Genomic DNA, 21686 nt, shown 5'->3' with positions numbered 1-21686 from the left:
TAAAATATCTAACTATTTCAGGCAAACTTTTCAAAATAAATTACATTATATTAATACAACAACTTGCAATTGAGGAATACAATAAGCAATTCATCATAAAGAACAAATAAACGCAGAAAAGGTTTCAAGCATTGTTCAGATTAGAACAAGTTATTATATCATATTATATCACTGATAAGAAAAGGGGACATAGTAAGGATTAGATCTGTTTGTTGTTGTATATATTGTGTATGAACATGGAAGAGTCAAATTGTTTGATAAACAAAAGTATTCAGTCTGAATCTCAAATGCTCTGATACTATGTTAACTGGAATCTGTTCGTCTTTTAAACGGTTCTAGTCGTCACGTTCAAGGTCAAAGTTCAGTGGCAGTGAACCTCAAGACTGTAATGTGAAAGATTCAAATGCAATGAGAATGCTGCAGATTGGAGGTTAAATATACAGGATTATTTGGCATAATGTTATACACACTAATGCTAAAATGGCTGTGTGAACAAAACCATCATCCCACATTCAGTCCCAGGATGATGTAGGCGATAGAGCCTTCAAAATAGCATTTTGCATTTGCAGCACTAGTTTGGCTGAATGTGTAGTTTTCAGTCAGTGAACACCAGAAAGTCTAATCTGATGTCCCTGATTAACTTTTTGTTACTCATTAAAGTGGATTGTTTCAAAGTCAGTTAATCAAGTGGCTAATGAAGGCTTGTGGTCATTAACACTAATCCCTTCTCTCTCACTCGGATGAAAATGATTTGACTCTTGCAAGATTTGCATTTGCAGCTACAACTATCTAGGGGGAGCTGCAGGACTCGAAAGAGACTGAAACCGTTTGTAAAGGTCACATGACTTTCAGTGACAACAATGGTAATACATGAGATGGTGCATAAGATGACAATAACACACACTTCCAAACAAGCTGTATTTAGGAAACCTGATTTTTTTATTTAAAACTCAGAACTGTTAAGACAGACATGAGGTGTCAAGTTTGGCATAAGATGGAGAGACGTTACGGTCTGCAACAACAGACATATCGCTGATTACTGGCAAAGACGATCCAGCGATGCACCTGGTTACTAAGCAACAGGTGCAAGCCGCGATAAAGAAGCACGCTCCAATTAGGAGTCCCTGGAAAATGGTATTACGAGCCATACAAAAACACAAATCAAATAATTACAGTGGCTTACAAGCAGAATAACGCATCACACCGAGCTTATAACCTTGAAAATGGTTTTTCTGTGTACGCACTTTGCAGCATTGCCAAACAAACCTGTACCTTTATTAACACATGTGCAAAGCTGATGGCAGGGAAATGTAGAGGTTATAGCTCAAATTAAACTTGTATTGAACACAAGTGCACGCACAGACACACACACACACACACTCTTAAGTTTAGTTTGATGTCCGTCCTGTGCTCATGTAAGCCAGCATTCTTCATTAAGGAAACACAAAGCATGTTAATTCACATCTGTCTTCACAGCTCCATCACATCCAGAGTCCCTATGAGAAGCCCCTTCTAGATGACAGATGGAGAGGTGAGCAAGAGAAGTAGTCACTTCCTCTCTGCTCATCATCTCTCAGCAGCAGGCAGCAACACTCCAGAGGTCCAACCCTGCACACTCTTTTGTTTTTTTTATTCATCCCTTGTTCACTAGCTGGGCTCAGATGGCTTGTTTAGCTCCACTTTCACACCCCTTTCACCTGCACCTAGGGGACAGAGAAAGACAAACATTTGTAGAACTAAAGTGAGCCATTACTGGTTGCTACATTCAAACATTTGGGGTGAGTAAGATTTTTTTTCAAATATAATGAGTGTTTATTTAGCAATTAAATTTATCAAAAGTAACAGTAAAGACATTTATAATGTTACAAAACAATATTTCAAAGAAATGCTGTTCTTTTTTACTTTCTATTAATAAAAAAGCATCAGTTTCCATAAAACAAACCTTTTTTCAACATTGATAATAATTGATAATTGATAACATTGTATTATTATTAATATTTTATTAAACACTTTAAAAAAATCTTAAGCACCAAATTAGCATATTAGAATGATTTATGAAAGATCATATGGCATTACAGATTAAGAGTAATGGCTGCTGAAAGTTCAGCTTTTTAATCAAGAGAAAATAATGACTATTGAAAATATATTACAACATAAAAAAATATATTTTTACATTATATATATATATATATATATATATATATATATATATACACACACACACACACACACACACACACACACATACATATATATATATATATATATATATATATTATATTTTTTTACTGTTTGATCCAATAAATTCAGCCCTGGAGACTAACTTTAAAAAAATAATTAAAATAAATCCTGTGGGCTGCTTGTTTTGTATGTTTATAAAAACACAGCGAGAAAGTCATAAAGGTTTGGAACAGCATGAGGGTGAGTAAATGAATTTTTTTGGCTGCACTGTTCCTTTAAAAAGTGTTCTGACAAAGCACTCATATTTCCATAGACACATTTACATTTCCCGTAATCATATAGCAGATGCTTTCATCCAAAGCAAGGGACAAGAGAAGCAAACAAAACTAACAAAAGAGCAATAATATGTAAATGCAAATGACAAATCTCAGTTAGCCTTATGCAGTACACGTAGAAAGATATTATACACACACACACACACACAGAGAAAAACACATAGATAGAAAAGGAAAAAAAAGAAAGCTATAGTGTTAGTTTTTTTTTTTTATAAAAGAGAATATAAATAGATAATGTAGAATTAAAATATAATACAAAGAGCTAGAGTAAGAGGGTCAAATAACACAGAACAGAAATCTACAGACAGAGCACAACTGTCATTTAAGAAGCAGTCAGTTACTGGAAGTGCCTGGTCATCTCACCTGTTAGATATTTCTCTTTAGCTCGAGCTCGTTCATCGGCGTCAAAATACCACACCGTAATAGCATACCTGCACAGAAACACACACATAATTGTATATAAGCACAAGTAGCTTAAAGGACAAACTTACAAAATGAAACGTCACCATCACTGACCTTGTGGCATGAGCCGGCTGGACCTCATGTGGGTTCCGTCTGTCTGACCAGAAGAGCAAAAGTCTGTCAAACTTGGGCTCAATGTCTGCAAACTGAGCAGTTCCCTCCGGAAAGATCCGCAAAAGGCCACCGTGTTTCTATGGAGGGAGCAGATGAGAATCCATGTATATAGTTGGATGGGCACCTTCATATGACTCAATTTTTACAACTTCTTAAGTATGCAAGTGGTTAAAATTATTAGAACTGGAACAGATAACTGATACCGAATATATAGGTAAATATATAAGAAAACCAAACAATTAAATAGTTCAGAGAATGAAAATCAATATGTATACAGAAGTGTTTAACAAAAAGAGAAGAGATTTCGACTAGACAGGTGATCTAAACATTTTGGCAATCTCCTAAAATTAAAAAAATACAATAATAAATAAATACTTGATATATTTTCATATAATATATATTAAAACTGTCTCCAAATCAATGAACTATATACTTAACATACTAACTTCATAAAAGTTATAACTAAATGATTATAAAAATATCATAATTACACACACAAACACAATTCATATTTAAGAGTAAAACATTCATAGTAAACATAGACAAAAACAATTATAAAACTTTTGAGTCAGTAAGAGTTGTTATTATTGAAAGAAATGAATACTTATTCAGCAAGGGTGCAGTAACTTGATCAAAGGTGATACTAGTAAAGACAACATAAATAAATGCTGTTAGTTTACACAAAAATATGAAGAAACATTGCTAATAAGAAGAAATGGCTCTTGAGCAGCAAATCAGCATATTAGAAAGATTTCTGAAGGATCATATGACACTGAAGACTGAAGTGATGATGCTAAAAATTCAGCTTTTTTAAAAATACATGACAATAGAAAAGTTATTTTAAATTTAATACAATTCCACTAGGTTTTCCAAAAACATGATTCAATATAATTCGAAAACAACTCTTTCATTCATACAAAACAAGGTCGTGGATGGGAAAACTCCAGGAGGGAATGTCTTTTTTCCTGCCTCAGGACAACCTGATGCTAAATTTAGCTCAGAGAAATAGATTTTTTTTTAAATCTGACACCCTTTTACATACAGTAAGCCAAGACAACAGGGAACAAGCAGGTTTGTGTGAGATGGATATCTTCCTCTCATTCAGTGGAGGGGATGTGATATGAGAGGGAGAGTGTTGGACTTTCTACCATGTGTTACTGACGTCCTATGAAGCTTGAGAAAGACTGACATTATTAGGGCTGAATGTATACGAGATGTGATCCATCCTTAAATCAACTCTCTGATAAATAAACATGACTGAAAAGAAAAAACAACATCCATAGAGCCTCAAGCAAAGAGTACATTCAACCTGTAGTCTAAACATTACAAACCAAACTACATCCTTCTTTCCCTTCTACCATCCCTATTTCTGTATCCCTATATCTCTATACCCTGTGCTACCGGCCAACTCTATTTCTGTTTTCTACTTCACATAAACGGTCAGAATGTCCTAGAGAAGAGATCAGTCTCTCTGATGCAGAACTGGCCATAAGACAAGAGGTGGTAGAGCACAGTTATTCAAATAAAAATTATTTTTCCCATTAATATCAAATCCAACGCAACCCAAAGTCTCACTGTTCTAGCAGACTTCTATTAGCAGCACATAAACAGTCTCTCGTGTGGCCTATTGATGTAAAGTACCAACAGCAAAGTTTTGAACTCCCATTGTATTGAATGTAAGCTCAGATGCAAGTTTGAGCGGTCTACATCAGATAAAAAACCTAAACAAACTCAGAAGAGCTTAAACAAATCTCGTGAGGCTTTACACGCTACAGAACATATAGAAGTTCACTGGATGGAGAAAAAAAAAAAAAGAAAACACTCATACCTTGGCATCCCAGTTTTTATTCAGGTAATATATGCATGTGACACATCTCCCATCACCGTTTGGGTTATCCACATGCCGTACATATCCTGTCCCATCACCAGGGTAACACGCCACCATTGCCTGGAAGGAAAAACGGGGGTTGTTTTAGTATTGGGCCAAAATAGCCAATCAAAAGAGATACAATGACAGATATTTCACAGTGGTATGGATGCAGAACGCTCTCTAGAAGAAGAAATTAAACGGTCCATTCTTTCCCTTCATTAAATCAGATTTCATTAACGCATATTCACAATATCAAAACATTTTCATTACACACACACACACAAAGAAAATGACAAAATATTTCAAAAAATATAATATATATATATATATATATATATATATATATATATATATATATATATATATATATATATGTATATGTGTGTTTGTGTGTGTGTGTGTGTGTGTGTGTGTGTGTGTGTGTGTGTGTGTTTGTGTGTGTTTGTGTGTGTGTGTTTAAATAAGAAAAACTATACATAAGAAAAAAAATTATAAAACTTAATTCACCATATCAGTATTTGGCATACCACCTTTCATTACAAATTATAGATAAATCTTCATGCTCAGGTTGTTTTTCATTTACACTGAGAATAATGAAAGTGACTGAACTAGAAACTACACTGAAACATTCAGATGCATTCAAGAGAACAAAGGCAAAGGCAACAAAAAGTGTACTACACAGCTTATGCAAAATATTAGTTTAAAGGTGAAATAATGAGATTAACTGTTACTCCGTGTTTGTGGAATGCAGTTCAGATCATTGAATTCCATTCAGATTCTTGTCCATTACCGCAGCGCACAGCTACATGAATCTACATGAAGTGAAAAAAATAAGGTGATAACTCCGATATTCTCAGCCCTGTGATGATTATATCTTTTAATCTTGTTGAATCTGGGTTATGAGGCTGAGGGAACAATGAAGCCATTGCTTAGGTCTTTCCATTGCTGAAGATTTTTCTTTCCTGCTCTTCCTCCGTCCCTTTTATTTTGGTCTCCGGGTTTACATGGAAAGTGTTAATTAATCACAAAGGAAAAGAAATAGCAGTGTAAATCTATTTGTGCACACAGACATATCCGTTATCAGGACAGTGTTACAAAAGAGAGTCAAAACTCATAAAAAAAAATATGAGATAGTCCATCAGCCCACGACATGTGACCTGCATGTGACTCCGTTAAACTACATTTCTGAAGCAAACAACGTGTACTTCCTTATAATTAGAAGTTTAAAAATAACTCGGATGGAGAATATTCTTCTCCAAGCATGAAAACGTGTAAAACTTGAATTTAAATCATAAACAAAACAATTCAAACAAGCACTACCACCCAACGAACACTTAATTATCAGAAACATTTGGGGCAATACTGTGAACTGTGTTTCTGCAGAAAGAAAAAAAAAAAGGGGGGGGGGGCAGTCAGACCAGCTCTCTGATATCGACCCCCTCTGGGAACTAGCCTTTTGCCTCTTTTTTCACCAACTTCTGCACGTAGGCTCCTGAATCTGATCAGTTCACTGACAGTTCATGACCTAACACTCTATTTTTAAACAGCACTAGCCCAGCAGGGAATTTCTAGGCCTTAACTTAACCCTCACCCTACAGCATAAATGTCACAGAGACGTCTTCCCCAGGGAAACAACATCAGTGTGTTTTCCACTGAGAAAAAAGAAGAGATAAACAGGATAAATACATTTAACAAAATAAATTATAAAATAAATTTACATAGCAAAATATAAAAACTATATATAATATAAGATGTGTTTTATATTTATAAAAAGAGAGGGAAAATTTGTATTAATTAAATAACATTTCATAATGCTAATCAGCATCTATTTTCTAAAAACAAAACAAAAAATAACCTTAGATGTGCACCAGACCAATATTGAAGCCAATAATTATTTCATATTATTCCCAGTAATCAATAAATTGCTGTAATAAAAATCAATCTTATATATATTACTTTTAAAAAATAAAATTAAAGAAAACACATTAAATTATTAGCTTGTATGCTACGGGTATATTTAGGAATTGCAACTAGAGGTCGAACGATGCATTGGTTTTACCGATTAATCGGCACCGATAGTTGATTGCTGGAACAATCGGTTATCGGCAAAAATCCATGCCGATAGTTTTTCTGGGTTGCGTCCATTGCTGGAGCGGCTGAGAAGGCTCCGTTATCAATCTACATCCTCTAGTGGTTGAAATCACTCACAGCATCCCACTACTATTAGTATGGTTCAGTACTTTTTTTCAGTACTATTTTAGTTTTGTTCAGTATCCATTTTAAAATCTACCGGTTAATTAATCGGTATCGGCCACTGTGGTCCAATCTAGCTATCGGTATCAGCAAAATCCACTATTGGTAGACTCATCTAATCGCAACATTATGAAACAGAATAAAAGACGGATAAATATGCCTTTTGAAATCGGTTTAAAATGTCAGTTCACATTGAACAAAAAATAAGTTCTCAAAATAAAAGATGAGAGCCCTCTGGGATACTGGTTAGATAATCATCTCTCAGTGCTTGATGGTGCCAATAGCAAATATATTGTCCAATAATCAATAAATCAATCAATAAATATCTCATTTCTTGTCAGTAATTTACAGTGTATTATTCTGCAGCAGCTTTCAGTTTATTCTAAAACGGTGACTACAGAACCATGATACAAATCTGTACGAATACAAATATGAAATCTGAACCGTTATACAGCCTTTTAACATACACACCCTTTCATTCACAAGAACACATACACACAGATCTGCTAACAACAGTACACATCCTCCTTTAACATCTCTCCCCCAGCTTCCTGAGGCCTATAACTCGATATTAGATTTCCAGTGAAACAGCGTCATCATTCCAGGAGAACAGACGACAGCTGAGCAAAGCAAACACATGCTGAGAACAAATCTGAAAGCGACTGCACATGCGGATATTTTTCCGAGCAGCATAACCGTTAGTGGTGCAGAGGTGTGGCCGACTGGAAAGCACTCATCTCAAGTGGAAGATGAGGAATGCAGAAGTCACAGAAAGGCCAGACTAGGGTCAGTTAGTAAGATGCCCATTGTTATAACTTTTCCCGTTTACACCTTGACTTCTTTAAAAGGGGCATTTATGATGAACATGTTTCCAGCCAAATCCTGCAGCCTGCAATGGCACGCAATGCACAACAGATCACAATACATGTGACGACATTTCAACTTAACTGTTTTCCCTGGCAGCAGGTGCAAAAGCGACAGGCAATGTAAACAAAAACGAAGGGAGAGTGCGAGTGTGTGCTTTAGCCAGTGGGAGAGGGAGCTATAGGGGAGAGGAAAAGACAGACAAGCCAGAACAAAAAAAGAGCTGAGGGCATTGACGCAATTCGCTAGCCCCCAACCTGAATGGGCCGGAGCAGATAAGGGTGAAATCGCTCAACAGAGCTTCAATCATTCAGGTGGGGGTGAGTGTGAGAGCCAACTGCGTCAGAGAGTTAGCGGCGTGCAAGGCATGCTGGGTTCACAAAACCACCAAGCGCAGAGGGGTGGATGCAGACGGCACCCATCAACATCACACAACGGCTTTTGCGTCAGGATGCCATGCCGCCACTGTCCTATCATCACCTGCAAAGACCCATGTCCGAGGAGGAGGGTGAAGGAGACGGAGGGGATGCCATAGTCCCACAACACAAAGAGCATTTCAATCAGAGCTTCAGTGTGCATGTCGTCCAGTTTCAGCGTCTCAGACACACCTGGATGTGACGCTGTGTGTGCAAACTGCTGCGCCCACTATCTACTTTTTTATAAGATTCTCAATAATCCTCAATATTCATGGCAAAAGCAGAGGGTATCTTGTTCAATATTATGGCAAGTGCTTTGCAAAAATTCAGAGTTGGTTGATTCAATATCCTCTGTCTCCAGCAGGGTCAGACATAAAACAGCGTCAGCAGGAGCTGCATTGCAAAACATAAAACATCACATTATAAAACCACCAAAATTTGCATTCTGTGATCATTTACTCACTCTCATGTTGTTCCAAACCTGCAAGTCTTTTTTTAATTTGTGGAAATGATGTTTGGCAGTATATTCGTGCTGCTTTTTTACACAAGTTTGGGGATGGTGCAAAAAACGACGGCTTGAACCTTTGAAAACATGCCCTCGATATATATTTATCATGCCCAGGATCTCCATAACAGCATAACAGTTTTGTTGAAAGAGGCTGTTTCGGATTTACAACATGTTCTTTCTCCTTTATACGAGCTGCATATGTTCTTGACTAGGGCTGGGCAGTATATCAAGTTTGTATGATATATTGATTTTTTTTTTACTATATGACGTGAGGTGATACCGCCTATATCAATATACAGTAATTTGATATGAGCATGGGGAAAGTGCATTTTGTGTGCTATTTTATTATAGCATTAACTGTAAAGTGACTATTGTAATAGGATAATCAAAATACAAAGGCACAGATTAGTTGCATTGTTGTTATTTAATTAATACCAAGATATTTTTTTTTTTGTCCTATTGCTCAGCTGTAGTCTTGACCCAGTGGCGTCTATTCCAGTAAGCAATCCAGAGCTGATAGAAAAGTCAGCAGCTGGACTTTAGCCAGGTAGACAGTTCTAGTACCTCTGTAGTACGTGCAGAGCGTGCAGCTGCACTGCTGTTCCAGCACTGAGACCCTGGCAAACGGACACCACCCTGCACCATTACCAAACATGTCAAGGAGAAACCAGTGACAAGACTTATGTCCAAAAGATAACTCAATTGCATAAGCTTCTTTTGCCGATCAAAACAGGCCCAACTTGCAACTAACACCACACACACAAACGTACACCAATCCTATAAACCAACCATCATTTGCACCAAAAATCTAAAAACAAGATTCATTATAGTTCATTATGAAGTCCACATGTGTTTTACACATCAGCTTTTTGCTTTCAAGTAACAACCTCATAAGATCCCTGTTTGTGGCACGCAAGGTTTCCTGCCATAAGGGAACAAAAACAAAAATGCACATAACTAAATGTCGATGCAGTCACAAAGAAATATTATACATCCTCCCCAGTGAGGTGGGACTTTCCAAAGGGAATGAACTGCACTAACGAATACGCTCAAAACAGCCTATTCTGATCCAGTGCCAGCATATCTCTGGTCACGTAACGTAAACATGACCACTTTGCAATTCATTGTGTTGTATTGCACCACACATTCTTTACCCTGACACCCAGATGGTGGCCGAGCCCCTGGACCAATGATAGACAAAAACACTGAAGACTGAAAAAAAAAAAAAAAAAAACACCATTTGATTCGATTCAGATTCACAAACTCTCCATTCAGTTCTGATTTTGATTCTTTTTACCATCATTTTGTTATAAATGGGCAATTTTCTTATATATGGAAGAGATTCTTTCTAAGCTAATGCTGTACATTAAACCAGGGTTTTATTTTTTATAACGTTTTATGAAGGTCAATTCAAGACTTTTTTAAGACCAAGTAAAGAAAAAGAAAGAACCAATTTTAAAGAAATACAATATACCAATATATACACTAAATGTAAATGTCTAGGGAGCAGCAAATGTGTTAAATTATCAACAGTTTGAAAATACAACATTCAGCAGATCTCCTTCACTCTTTAATTCATGGTGACAAGGAAAGCTTCTCTAGAATATGGGAAAAACTTTTGCCTTGACTTCTGAGCACACTGAGGAAGAAAAAAAAGGAAAGACAAGAAAGCTGTTCTTCCTCAGTATTTTTGTCTTGTTTTCCAAATAAATGTGTCTTAAATAAATATACACTAAAAGCAAAATGACAAGGTAAGGAGTTGTTTTTTCATGATTAAAACAAGAACAAAAATAAGCCAATGGACAGGCTCAGAAAAATCTATGAAAAACACATTTTCATACCTCAATGACAATTATTTTTAGCAGGAATCACAGAATGCTAATCTTTGGGCATTTGTGATGTGATTTTTTATATGCAACTCTTATACTCTTGCCATTATTTTGTGGTAAATAGTATTTTATTGCACTACAAATGCACATTCACTTCTTAGGTATGCTGTGACACTTGATTTAGAGGAGAACGCTGCTTTTACCAACAGAGCCTAAACTATGTGATCAATTACTGTGAGAGGATTCACATTTAAAAACATTTACAAATTGATTCTTCCTTTAACAGCTCATTGATCAAAAATCTACAAGTGATCAAGGTCTGCCACTTCAAATCATATTGTAAAGGGAAAGAACTGTAAAGAAATAAGAATTATTAATGAAAATAAGGAATCATCAAAAAGATAGTTCACCCAAAATAGTGAACATTTAAAATTACTAACCATCAGGTAGTTCCAAACCTCTATGCACAAAAGAAGATATTTTGAAAAATAACGGTGACCAAATAGTTTTGGTGATCTTCCATTGTATGGAAACTGAAACACTGAAACATTTCTCAAAATATCCTTGTGTGTGTGTGTGTGTGTATGTGTGTGTGTGTGTTCCACAGTAAATAGAAATATAAACATCATCTTTTGTTCCTGTTTTCACTTCTTGCTCTACTCATCTCCTTCCCTTCCACCGTCTCTGATCCTTCAACATTCAACATCCACAAAGCTCGTTTATAGTTTAATATCAATACAAAACATGAACATATTGTCCGTTCATTGTTTTATGTAACAGACTCTTCCCCTTCGGCCGATTCAATGTCATACGCCTGCTGAGCATCCTGAATTTCCCTGCTGTACATCTGCGACCATCACAATAACATTAAAAAAATATTGTGTCACAGGAAGTGCTATCGACTCCCATCAAGCCTTCTGCTATTCACACACTACAACATCCTGTGCACAGCATATGCTTTAAAGTGCCCCTGTTATGCCATTTCGAATATTGCCTTTCAGGCAGTGTGTAATCATGTAGCTGTATGTGAAAGTACACAATCTGCAGTTTTATATCCAGAAGTGCAAAATAAATAAAGTTATTGTCTACCAAAAGAAAGAATAAACTTTGAACAAACTAACAGGGTAACACATTTGCCTAATGTCTGCGTATGTTCTACGCTGGCCGGCCGCAAATAACCTGACCTGCCCTCAAACACTGTGGTTTGTTCATGTCGATGTGTCCTGCCCTGTGAATGTAAATTAATTTCATTTTCACTTTCGAAAGATGAGGATGCAAAGAATCAGTGGTTAAAATTCATTATTCCCCCACTGTATCATAGCAGTACAACCCCAATCATATTTTTTTGTGTTCCCGTCAGTTTATTTGGACCAGCTGTCTCCACTGAAGCACAGCCTGCAAGTATGATTAATAATTGATTTTTATATTTCATATTAAGCATTTAAAATGCAGAACTATGGCAACGGGCATATTGTTTCCGACCAATCCGAGAAAAATAGGCTCACGGAAAGGAGGGGTTTAGAGAGACTGAATCTTAGATTTGCTAAGAATTAATAGTTGGACAATGAGTTGATTTAAGATGCATATATTAAGGAGAGTGAAGTGTTTTTTGACCTTGCATGCATGAAAACCTATTGTAGGAGACTCCCAAAACAATATTAGGAACCTTAAATTGGTATAATAGGGCAATTTAAGCATATGTATAAACTACTCTTTACAACTCATTTCACTTAATTCTAGTTATCTTTAGCCATGGAAACATATATTCTTTAAGAGTAAATGTTTTAAGCATTAATGTTTCTCTTTCATAATAGCGTGGCTTTTATTGACAGTCTGATCATGGTGTACGTGACTGATTCAAAAGCATGCCTGTGATGGCATGCTGTGGTGTACAGGGAGTGAAAAAAAGAAAAAGAAAAGAGGAACACATACTCCCCCAGGCACAGTCAGTCGACAAAGTACTGAGGTTTTTGTCTTTAAATAAGAGACACTTTTAACTCTTATGAGCCAAAAGACAAAAGACTTTAGCCTAAAATGAAATATAGGGCTTAAACTTTTACATAATCTTGAATATCCTGTTAGAAAAAAAACGCTTATGTGGGTTAGATATGATTTGAATCATATTAGCTACTGGTTTGAGCTGTTTTAAGCTGGTCCTTAGCTGGCCCTAAGCAAATAGATCTTGGTCAGGACCATCTTAGGCCCGGCACATGACCAGCAGCAATGCTTCAAAACAAACCTAACCATGCTGTTTTTTCAACACGGTAATCAAACCAACTCTTGCATAATCCTTGCAATTTCCTGTAGGTCAAATTAAGCATGCCTGTTTACACTAAGAGGAAAAAGGTGATGGTTTTCCTAAAGCTTGAGAAGTAGGTTAGAGGTTTGTCCAAACATTGTGCATGCGTTGGGTATTCCTGATAGCAGCTGGTGGTCGCAGGCGTTTCCCTGACCTGGGGAAATATGAGAGCCATGCTGGTTGAGGATAACTCACGAAGACACTATCAGTAACACAGTCTATGGCTCCACAGGAAGATCCTGTTTAAAAAAAAAAAAACGGTCAATCTGACATTATTTGTTGGTGTAGAATGTTCAAGAACAATTGAAACTGGGGGAGAGTCCTGATGGTGCATACTTCCAAGGTCTTTAATCTAGTTTAGTTTAGTCCACAATAGTTATTTTAAGGGGGTTTCAGGGCTCCTACAAATGCAGGGACGAATGTAATGTGAGAAACCAGTAACTCACAGTGATATCTGGAAATATGCTAAAAAGGCTGTACAGTAATGCCCTCAACATAAAAAAGTGACATATTTAAACTATCTGTATGTGAGAAAGGTCTGGAAGAGCGTACATACATGCTATTATTTTTAATATAATGTCTGAATAAGTCTGCATCAATGGTGAGGCCTCTTCCCTAAAGTAACATGGAATGAAGTTTAAACCTAAGCCTTAAAGTAAGTGTTAATTTATTAACTGGGCCTTTCACCTGTCCACCCAACCATATGTTTCCATGCCTGTTAAACAATGATTTTCCATAAGATTACTGGATAAGAAAATAATAATTTCATAGCCCATGATGCACTGTCAAAAATCAGTTACTAGCAGATTAAATATTTCAGAGATGAGCATAACTATAACAGAAATTAATAAAATTTTCATGATTTTCTAGATCTTTAAAATTCTGACATTTCTATGTTTTTATAAATGAAAGGGGGGTTCATGTACATATTCAGCTACCTCTTATTCATCTCAAGCCTAGTTCACACTACGAGATTTTAAGCCCAGTTTGCAAGTCAGTGAGTTTGCCGACACAGGGACGGGATAGAGTCGTTGGGTGACAGACAACTTGTCAGCTCGTGTAGTAGGGCTGCACGATATTGGGAAAAAATGACATTGCGGTATTTTTATTTTTCTGCTATATATATTGCGATATGAAATCTAATCAAATTTTTCTTACAAACAAAAATGGGATGAGCACACTTACATTCTCATTTTAAATGATTCAAACATCAACACCATCGTGTCAAGTGATTAATATGTGCGAGGGAGAGAAAGCAAGACAGCGCTAGTGTTGTTTGAAGACGGTGAGCGTGCGGCCGGGGCTAGCTTGCTCGCGCTCTCTCTCGCGCGCGCTCTCCGCGAATCACATTCGTCAAGGGCCGGGGAGCAGCTGGCCCGTACAGTTAATGAATAACGGATCGACTACAGCAGCCTACATCGCACATCATGCGATGTGACTATCGTGGATTCGTACAGCGTGATATCGATGCTTAAACGACACATCGTCCAGCCCTATCATGTAGTGTGTGACCCCCCGTTGCAGATCATTTACATAGTGTGAACACAACGACTTCAAGACAGACAGCAAGTCATGTAGTCCGAACAGCACAGCGATCTGTCAATGTTTAAAGTTGTGTAGTGTGAACTTGGATTCACAAGTATTAGGAGTTTTTGGATTCTATACTGAGGCCATCCTTAAAAATATTCTTGTTTGCCGTAACCTGACCGACCCTGTCAATTTAGGACCGACTCAATTTTTATATGTTTTTGCTTTTAGTCCGACTGACTTGCTGGTTGTAAATTTGCGTTAAGACCAACCAATTTTTTTTACTCTTCAAAAAACTAATACAAAAGCAATAAAATAATATTAATTATATTTTAGTAAGTATTGTAAATATATAAATTGCCAAGGCCTACATACAAACGGAGGCTACGTTCTTTCTTTAAAAAAACCCTGTGACGTCATCTATGTTTACACGGATGTCACACCATGGCCTGAGCGTTCGCTTCGTCTCCTCTCATTCATTGTCAGAGTCAACGGTTCGCGCTTGGTAATGATGGCTGCCGCTGCAGTAAACAAAGTGTTCGCGGTCACTGTTTAAAGTCATACGGGTTCAGGCACCATAATACATCTAAGAATTTCATAAAAACAGCTCGACAACGCTTTAACTTGGCAGGAAGTTCTAAAAAAATGTGCCCAGATCTTTTCCCATCCCTTCTAGTCTAAAACCGTGACCGTGTCGACTGTCACTTTATGTGCGAAAATCTATTGCACGAATCGATTGGACCAACCAATTTTTTTGGAACATGAATCACAGCAGCTGAAGCTTCGGACACACAAGCATAACAGCAAATAATACTTCTGCACAATGTTCCTCTTTTTACAATAGAAATGTGAATTGTGCCGCTATTTAGTCTCATGCATACAGATACATAACTATAGGGGGATCACACTTCTCAGCCTCCCTGGGAAAGTCTATGCCAGGGTTCTGGAGAGGAGAATTCGGGCGATAGTGGAACCTCGGATTCAGGAGGAACAGTGTGGTTTTCGTACTGGTCGTGGAACACTGGACCAGCTCTATACCCTTTCCAGGGTGCTGGAGGGTTCATGGGAGTTTGCCCAACCAGTCCACATGTGTTTTGTGGACTTGGAGAAGGCATTCGGCCGTGTTCCTCGCGACATCCTGTAGAGGGTGCTCCGGCAGTATGGGGTCGGCGGCCCCCTGCTTAGGGCTGTTCGGTTCCTGTACGACCGGAGCAAGAGCTTGGTTCGCATTGCCGGCAGTAAGTCAGACCTGTTCCCGGTGCATGTTGGACTCTGGCAGGGCTGCCCTTTGTCACCGGTTCTGTTCATAATTTTTATGGACAGAATTTCTAGGTGCAGCCAAGGGCCAGAGAGTGTCCGGTTTGGGGACTATACGATTTCGTCGCTGCTTTTTGCGGATGATGTTGTCGTGTTGGCCTCCTCAGACCAGGACCTTCAGCGTGCACTGGGATGGTCTGCAGCCGAGTGTGAATCGGCTGGGATGAGAATCAGCACCTCCAAGTCCGAGGCCATGGTTCTCAGTCGGAAAAGGTTGGATTGCCCACTTCAGGTTGGTGGAGAGTTCCTTCCTCAAGTGGAGGAGTTCAGGTATCTTGGGGTCTTGTTCACGAGTGAGGGAAGGATGGAACGTGAGATTGACAGACGGATCGGTGCAGCTTCGGCAGTAATGCGTTCGCTGTACCGGTCTGTCGTGGTGAAGAAGGAGCTGAGCTGTAAGGCAAAGCTCTCGATTTACCAGTCAATCTACGTTCCTACTCTCACCTATGGTCATGAGCTGTGGGTCATGACCGAAAGGACAAGATCCCGGATACAGGCGGCCGAAATGAGCTTTCTCTGTCGGGTGGCTGGGCGCTCCCTTAGAGATAGGGTGAGAAGCTCAGTCACTCGGGAGGTGCTCAGAGTAGAGCCGTTGCTCCTCCACATCGAGAGGAGCCAGCTGAGGTGGCTCGGGAATCTATTTCGGATGCCTCCTGGACGCCTTCCCAGGGAGGTGTTCCAGGCACGTCTCACCGGGAGGAGGCCCCGGGGAAGACCTAGGACACGCTGGAGGGACTATGTCTCCCGGCTGGCCTGGGAACGCCTCGGGGTCCCCCCGGAAGAGCTGGAAGAAGTGGCTAGGGAGAGGGAAGTCTGGGCGTCTCTGCTTAGACTGTTGCCCCCGCGACCCGGCCCCGGATAAGCGGAAGATGATGGATGGATGGCATACAGATACAGATTCGGGCTAAAATCGCCTATGAGATTTTTTGTTGTTGTTAACATTTCTAATCGTAAACACAGCCTGTTGAAGCCTGCAGTACATGTTTTGCATTATGGCAGTCCACTTATGCTTATTATTCTGCGTATTAATGTTGCACTCCTGTTTGTCATTGTGCATGAAACTTCACGGCACGCCAATAAATCATGAGAAATATTGGTCTTTACCAATTTATTGAAACTTAACATTCGTCATGCCTGTTGTCCGTGGATTTACTTATATTTGGTGTTATTTGCCATATAAAACATATTTAGACATGCAAAATCGATTTTACAATCGATTCAATGACCATTTGTCTCTCAAATCAAACAGGATTTTTTTCACAAAAGTGACAATCCAAGAAAGCAAAGTAAATGGTCTCTCATTTGTAGGTTGCATTGACACCTAGCGGTGGATGCAAGTAAAACAGTACTTTATTTTTTTTCTTCTCACCAGAAATTCATGCAATAAACATGTTTTTAACAAAAATTTCTATTTGTTTATGGTCTTTTATAGCCTGCATCAAAATGAGGTTTGCAATTATGCGCCCGAAGGCACAGGTTCAAGAGCCAGACAGTGACATCACGATATGCTAATTTGTTTAAATTCATACCTACGTAATCATCATCAGCAAAATTTACTTTTTTTTTTTTTTTTTTTACATTGAAACTTACAAAAAAATATATATATAGACCTACCTACCTAACCTTTTAAAAAATTTTTTACTGTTAATGCAAACTAAAATATTTTGAAGAATGGCCTGACACCTATAAAACATGACGTTTGTTTACTAACTATTGCAAATTCACCACAACAATTCACTACTTTTTGTAATGCTGCTTTTTGTCTGCCTCATCCTACACATATTCGTAAAGCCTTATACACACTTTAATACTTTTGCAATCCTAAAAGCTGATGGCAAATCACACTATGCGACATGGATCTGATAAACTTGGGTATGTCATGTATAAAGACTGTAGGATGATAACACCTATTGACTCAAAGGCTACAACGCACGTAACTATAAAAAAATAAAACATCATCACATGCGCTAGTGGTAAACAAAAAGAGCATGATGAATCAGACCTTGGGAATTGTAGTTTTTATGTGTGCTGAAGAAAGTGGAAGTGGCGAAAGAGGAAGGGATAAGTGCAAGAGGTAAACAGTTTTATGTTTTAGATGCGTCACATGACTTCATGTCAAATTTTATTTCATATGATGTTGCTAAAAAGAACATAACTGTGTATTTGATGTAGTGCAATGCTTTTACATGGTTTAAGGTTAAAACACACATTATACTCAACAAACAATACATTATTGTTAATCTTCAATGCCACGACTTCAAAAATGCGTTGATTTTTACAAAGCTCACCATTCTGAAAAGCACGGTGTGCTTTGATTGGCCAGCGATCTATTGTGTATAAATTCACATTACATAAAATATTTTATGGTATAACACCCATATCTGGTACTTAAGTAAAAAGATGGATTTTATGCAGTTAATAGATTACACTATTAGGCTACTTTGTCCATCAACCATTATAGATCAACTGACAATCTATAAAGGTATAAAAATGCATTAACTTACACATATTTGAGAATCAATATATTTTTCATGATAGATTTTGGAAACATTTCAAATAAAAAAATTAAAAACAATGAATAAAACTCCTGCTGAAAAAAACAATAGACACCATTAGAACATTTTTAATGGTTTTACTGGTTACAATGGGACTTGTATTGGTTTTACTGGAAACTATAATGGACCTGTAGGTCTCTACTGATAATCGATTGCCTTCTATTGGTGGCTTGTTAAAACCAATAAATCCTAATGGAATATGTCCCAAAACACACAACAGAAAAAAAAAATTTTAATGTTTAAAATTTGATAGTTTGTAATGGTTGTGGAAACCATAAAAATTTTCTGTGATAGTTTTATAGGTTTTTTTCCAGTAGGGATATAAGCCTATATCACTGTGTCACATGACAAGCATTAGCATCCCCTCCCACAAGTGCCCCGTCAAAAGTAATGATGATATAATGTTGAGTGTATGATATCCCTGACAATCAAATTATTTGTCAAATAAATGAAACATGATGACACATTCATTTTAGTTGAAATTGTTATACATAACTTCTAGAGATTGCAGTGATACATGACATGGTGAAAACTTAATAAAATGCATTTTAAAATTGTGACCCACTTAAAGCACACCTAACTTGTTACCCTGCACCAGTTTCTCTGGTCTAGGAACGCCCCTGCCAGTGACAGCTCTACTTACTTTCGTCCTCCCATTGATCCTGTAGTCGCCCAGTTTTCCGTTACAGTATCGGATCAGCTCGTCCATGCGGCTCATGAGAAACGCTATCCTCTCGCAGCCGGGCTCTTTCCCCTCCACCCAGGTGATCTTATCCCCTCGAATGTCCTTAGACGAGTCGCTCCTCTGACTGACCAGCTGGCCGTCCGTGAAGCCGCCGGTCAGGTAAAGCGCCTGCACGTCCTCCAGAATAGTGCGACCGATATCCTCACCGAGGAAGTTGTCGATCACACAGATGCCGTGCTTGTTCATGCAGGGCACGATATAGTCCGTGGCCAGCTTCTGAGGAGGTGACCGCGTCTGTCCGTTGGGTTTCAAACTGTCTGGGGTCGGTTTGGTGTCAGAGCCCGTGGCGGACTTGATAAAATCTGTCATTCTTTCGCCGGGAGACGCAGCGGTAGAGTTAACGTTACTCTGAGAAGTGTTGTACTGTAAAGCGCTGCGCTCTTCAGCCGGCGGCTGTGGCAACTGCTGCTTATCGGCCTCTTTGCACACCCGCTTGTGCTTCTTCCAGTCCTGTCTCTGGTGCTCTTTGCTGCAGTAGAACGAGCTGCGGCACCGTCCACACTTCATCAGGTTCTCCATTTTCCCGCACAGCTCGCAGTACTGGCGCTCCCGCTCCAGACGCTCGCTTTCCCTGGAGTTTCCCTCCATGCCTCAGCGCTCTATTACTGTATCAGCCTGTAACTTCACTACAAGTATCCACAGTCGAAATTGACAGAAACGCTGCCCCTGTGCCTCCGCTGCCGTTTTCATTCCAGTTTACGGAGGGCAACGTGATGCTCTCACATTCCCGCGACATCTATGTTTTGACACTTGTGAAGTCTCAGCGCATGGCGCCGGCCGTTCCTTTTCTTCAGCGCTCATCGCACGTCAACCATCTGCGCATGCGCACTAGAGGCTGGCTAGACAGCGGGCATGATTCATTTCACATGTGCTTCTTACAACCTTATGTGGGAGGAGTTAAAATGGATATAAATAACAATAAAAAGATCGCCCAAAAAAACCGTAATGGGCAGAAATATTGCCTCTACGTATAAGAGAAACACACACACAAATGAATAAACTTCTTACATAGTAGAAAGGTCAAAAGGTAAATAAACACAAATGTAGGCTACTATCAACACTCAACATAATACACTCAAGATTGTATTATGGGCAGAATTAGTTGCAGAGTAGTAAGACAAGAAAACACAAATAAATAAGAAAACAAGCGAGCAAATAGCATATATTTATTCATTATGAATATATAAATACATTTTTAAAGAGTATACAGAATAAGTCTACTTTTTATTTAATAACAAAAATGAAAGATTAATGAAAAGTAACTTAAGTTTCATGTAAAAATAATTAGAAAAAAGCATAAAACAACATAATACAAAAAGAAAACTATAACTAACTACTATTTACACTTTTCAGTCTTTATGAAGCTGTTGTGTATTGGCTAGATGGGATCCTTCAAAGCTCTCTACAAATATTTCTATAAATGTTATATCACTCTGTGTTTCTTTACTCTTTGATGTCATATCACAAAGCAAAGTCCAAATGAAATCTTGTTTGCATCCCAATCATGGAAGTATACAGAGCTATTTCCATTACCCAATTAATCTTGTTCTTATGGGAGCAATAAAGATTAGCTTTCCACTGTAAAAGATAAAGCCGAAATGATACTCTGCTTCCTCGGCGCCGTGTTAATGTACTCAAATGACAGTATTATTTTTATCTCTTTCATTTAGTTCATTGTATTTTGCTTTTGATTTTATGTAGCATTTACATAGTTACATAATGCATACCAAAATAGGCTGTTGAGGGAAACTTCTGAATGTGATGAAGACAGGTGGAAAAAGACTTTTAGTGTTGTCATAATTGTATGTGGAGCATTTGGATGACGCTCAAGTCTTTAATGTTTGAGAATCTCTTTTCCCCATTGGTTTTGAGGGTGAAGTCACGGCCAGGACTTTGTCTGTCTAGTTTCGGCATGGCTGGCGTTTGGAGTACAATTTATCACAGAGGGCTTTGTTGGCCTTACTGGCCCTCTGAGCTCTGATACACACACAGGACATGTTTATTTACAGTCTCAGTGTGTGTGTTTTGTGTTTATCTCTCTCTGTGTCTGGGTAGTTACACAGACTGCATCTCAGACCCTGAATACTTCAGTAATACAGAGCTCAGGGTGGGCCCACATCCAGGTCTGGTCCTCATCGCTGTCCCTGTGGAGGGCTATCCCAAGCCTGAGGCCATTTCCTCCTCCTTCCTCTCTGTTGCTTTACCTCAGGAGGATGGGGAAAGAGAGAGAAGAACCTCTGACTATGTGTTGACCTGCAAAAAGCAGTTGTTGTTTTTTTGTTGTTGTTTATAACTGTCTATAACTGTGCCTAAACATAAACATAAGCTACATATCACCACTGATGTGACAGCATATTATAAATCAGATGAATTATGTTTCAATATGTTGCCTTATCTTACTGACCCCAATT

At 38.4% G+C, this 21686-nt stretch overlaps 1 protein-coding gene across 1 annotated transcript; it reads right to left on the bottom strand.

Annotated features, from left to right (window-relative positions):
* Positions 1-920: 920 nt before the first annotated feature.
* LOC113055383 (egl nine homolog 1-like) lies at positions 921-20106 on the bottom strand. Its single transcript, XM_026221656.1, has 5 exons — positions 19174-20106; positions 4921-5040; positions 3033-3169; positions 2880-2947; positions 921-1703 (listed from the first exon to the last, which is right to left on the bottom strand). The coding sequence occupies exons 1-5, from the start codon at positions 19861-19863 to the stop codon at positions 1648-1650; spliced, it is 1071 nt and encodes a 356-aa protein (XP_026077441.1). The 5' UTR covers positions 19864-20106; the 3' UTR covers positions 921-1647.
* Between the last annotated feature and the right edge of the window lie 1580 nt (positions 20107-21686).

Source organism: Carassius auratus, chromosome 36 (assembly GCF_003368295.1).
Source record: "Carassius auratus strain Wakin chromosome 36, ASM336829v1, whole genome shotgun sequence".
NCBI lineage: Eukaryota > Metazoa > Chordata > Actinopteri > Cypriniformes > Cyprinidae > Carassius > Carassius auratus.
The sequence above is the reverse complement of the archived record's forward strand: the minus strand, read 5'-3'. Positions and strand labels throughout refer to the sequence as shown.

Coding starts and splice junctions, on each gene's coding strand:
- LOC113055383 (XM_026221656.1), bottom strand. CDS start 19,863: ATGGAGGGAAACTCCAGGGAAAGCGAGCGTCTGGAGCGGGAGCGCCAG. Junction 3,170..4,920: donor ATAAAAACTGGGATGCCAAG/GTATGAGTGTTT, acceptor CTCCCTCCATAG/AAACACGGTGGCCTTTTGCG. Junction 1,704..2,879: donor TAAAGAGAAATATCTAACAG/GTGAGATGACCA, acceptor TCTGTCCCCTAG/GTGCAGGTGAAAGGGGTGTG.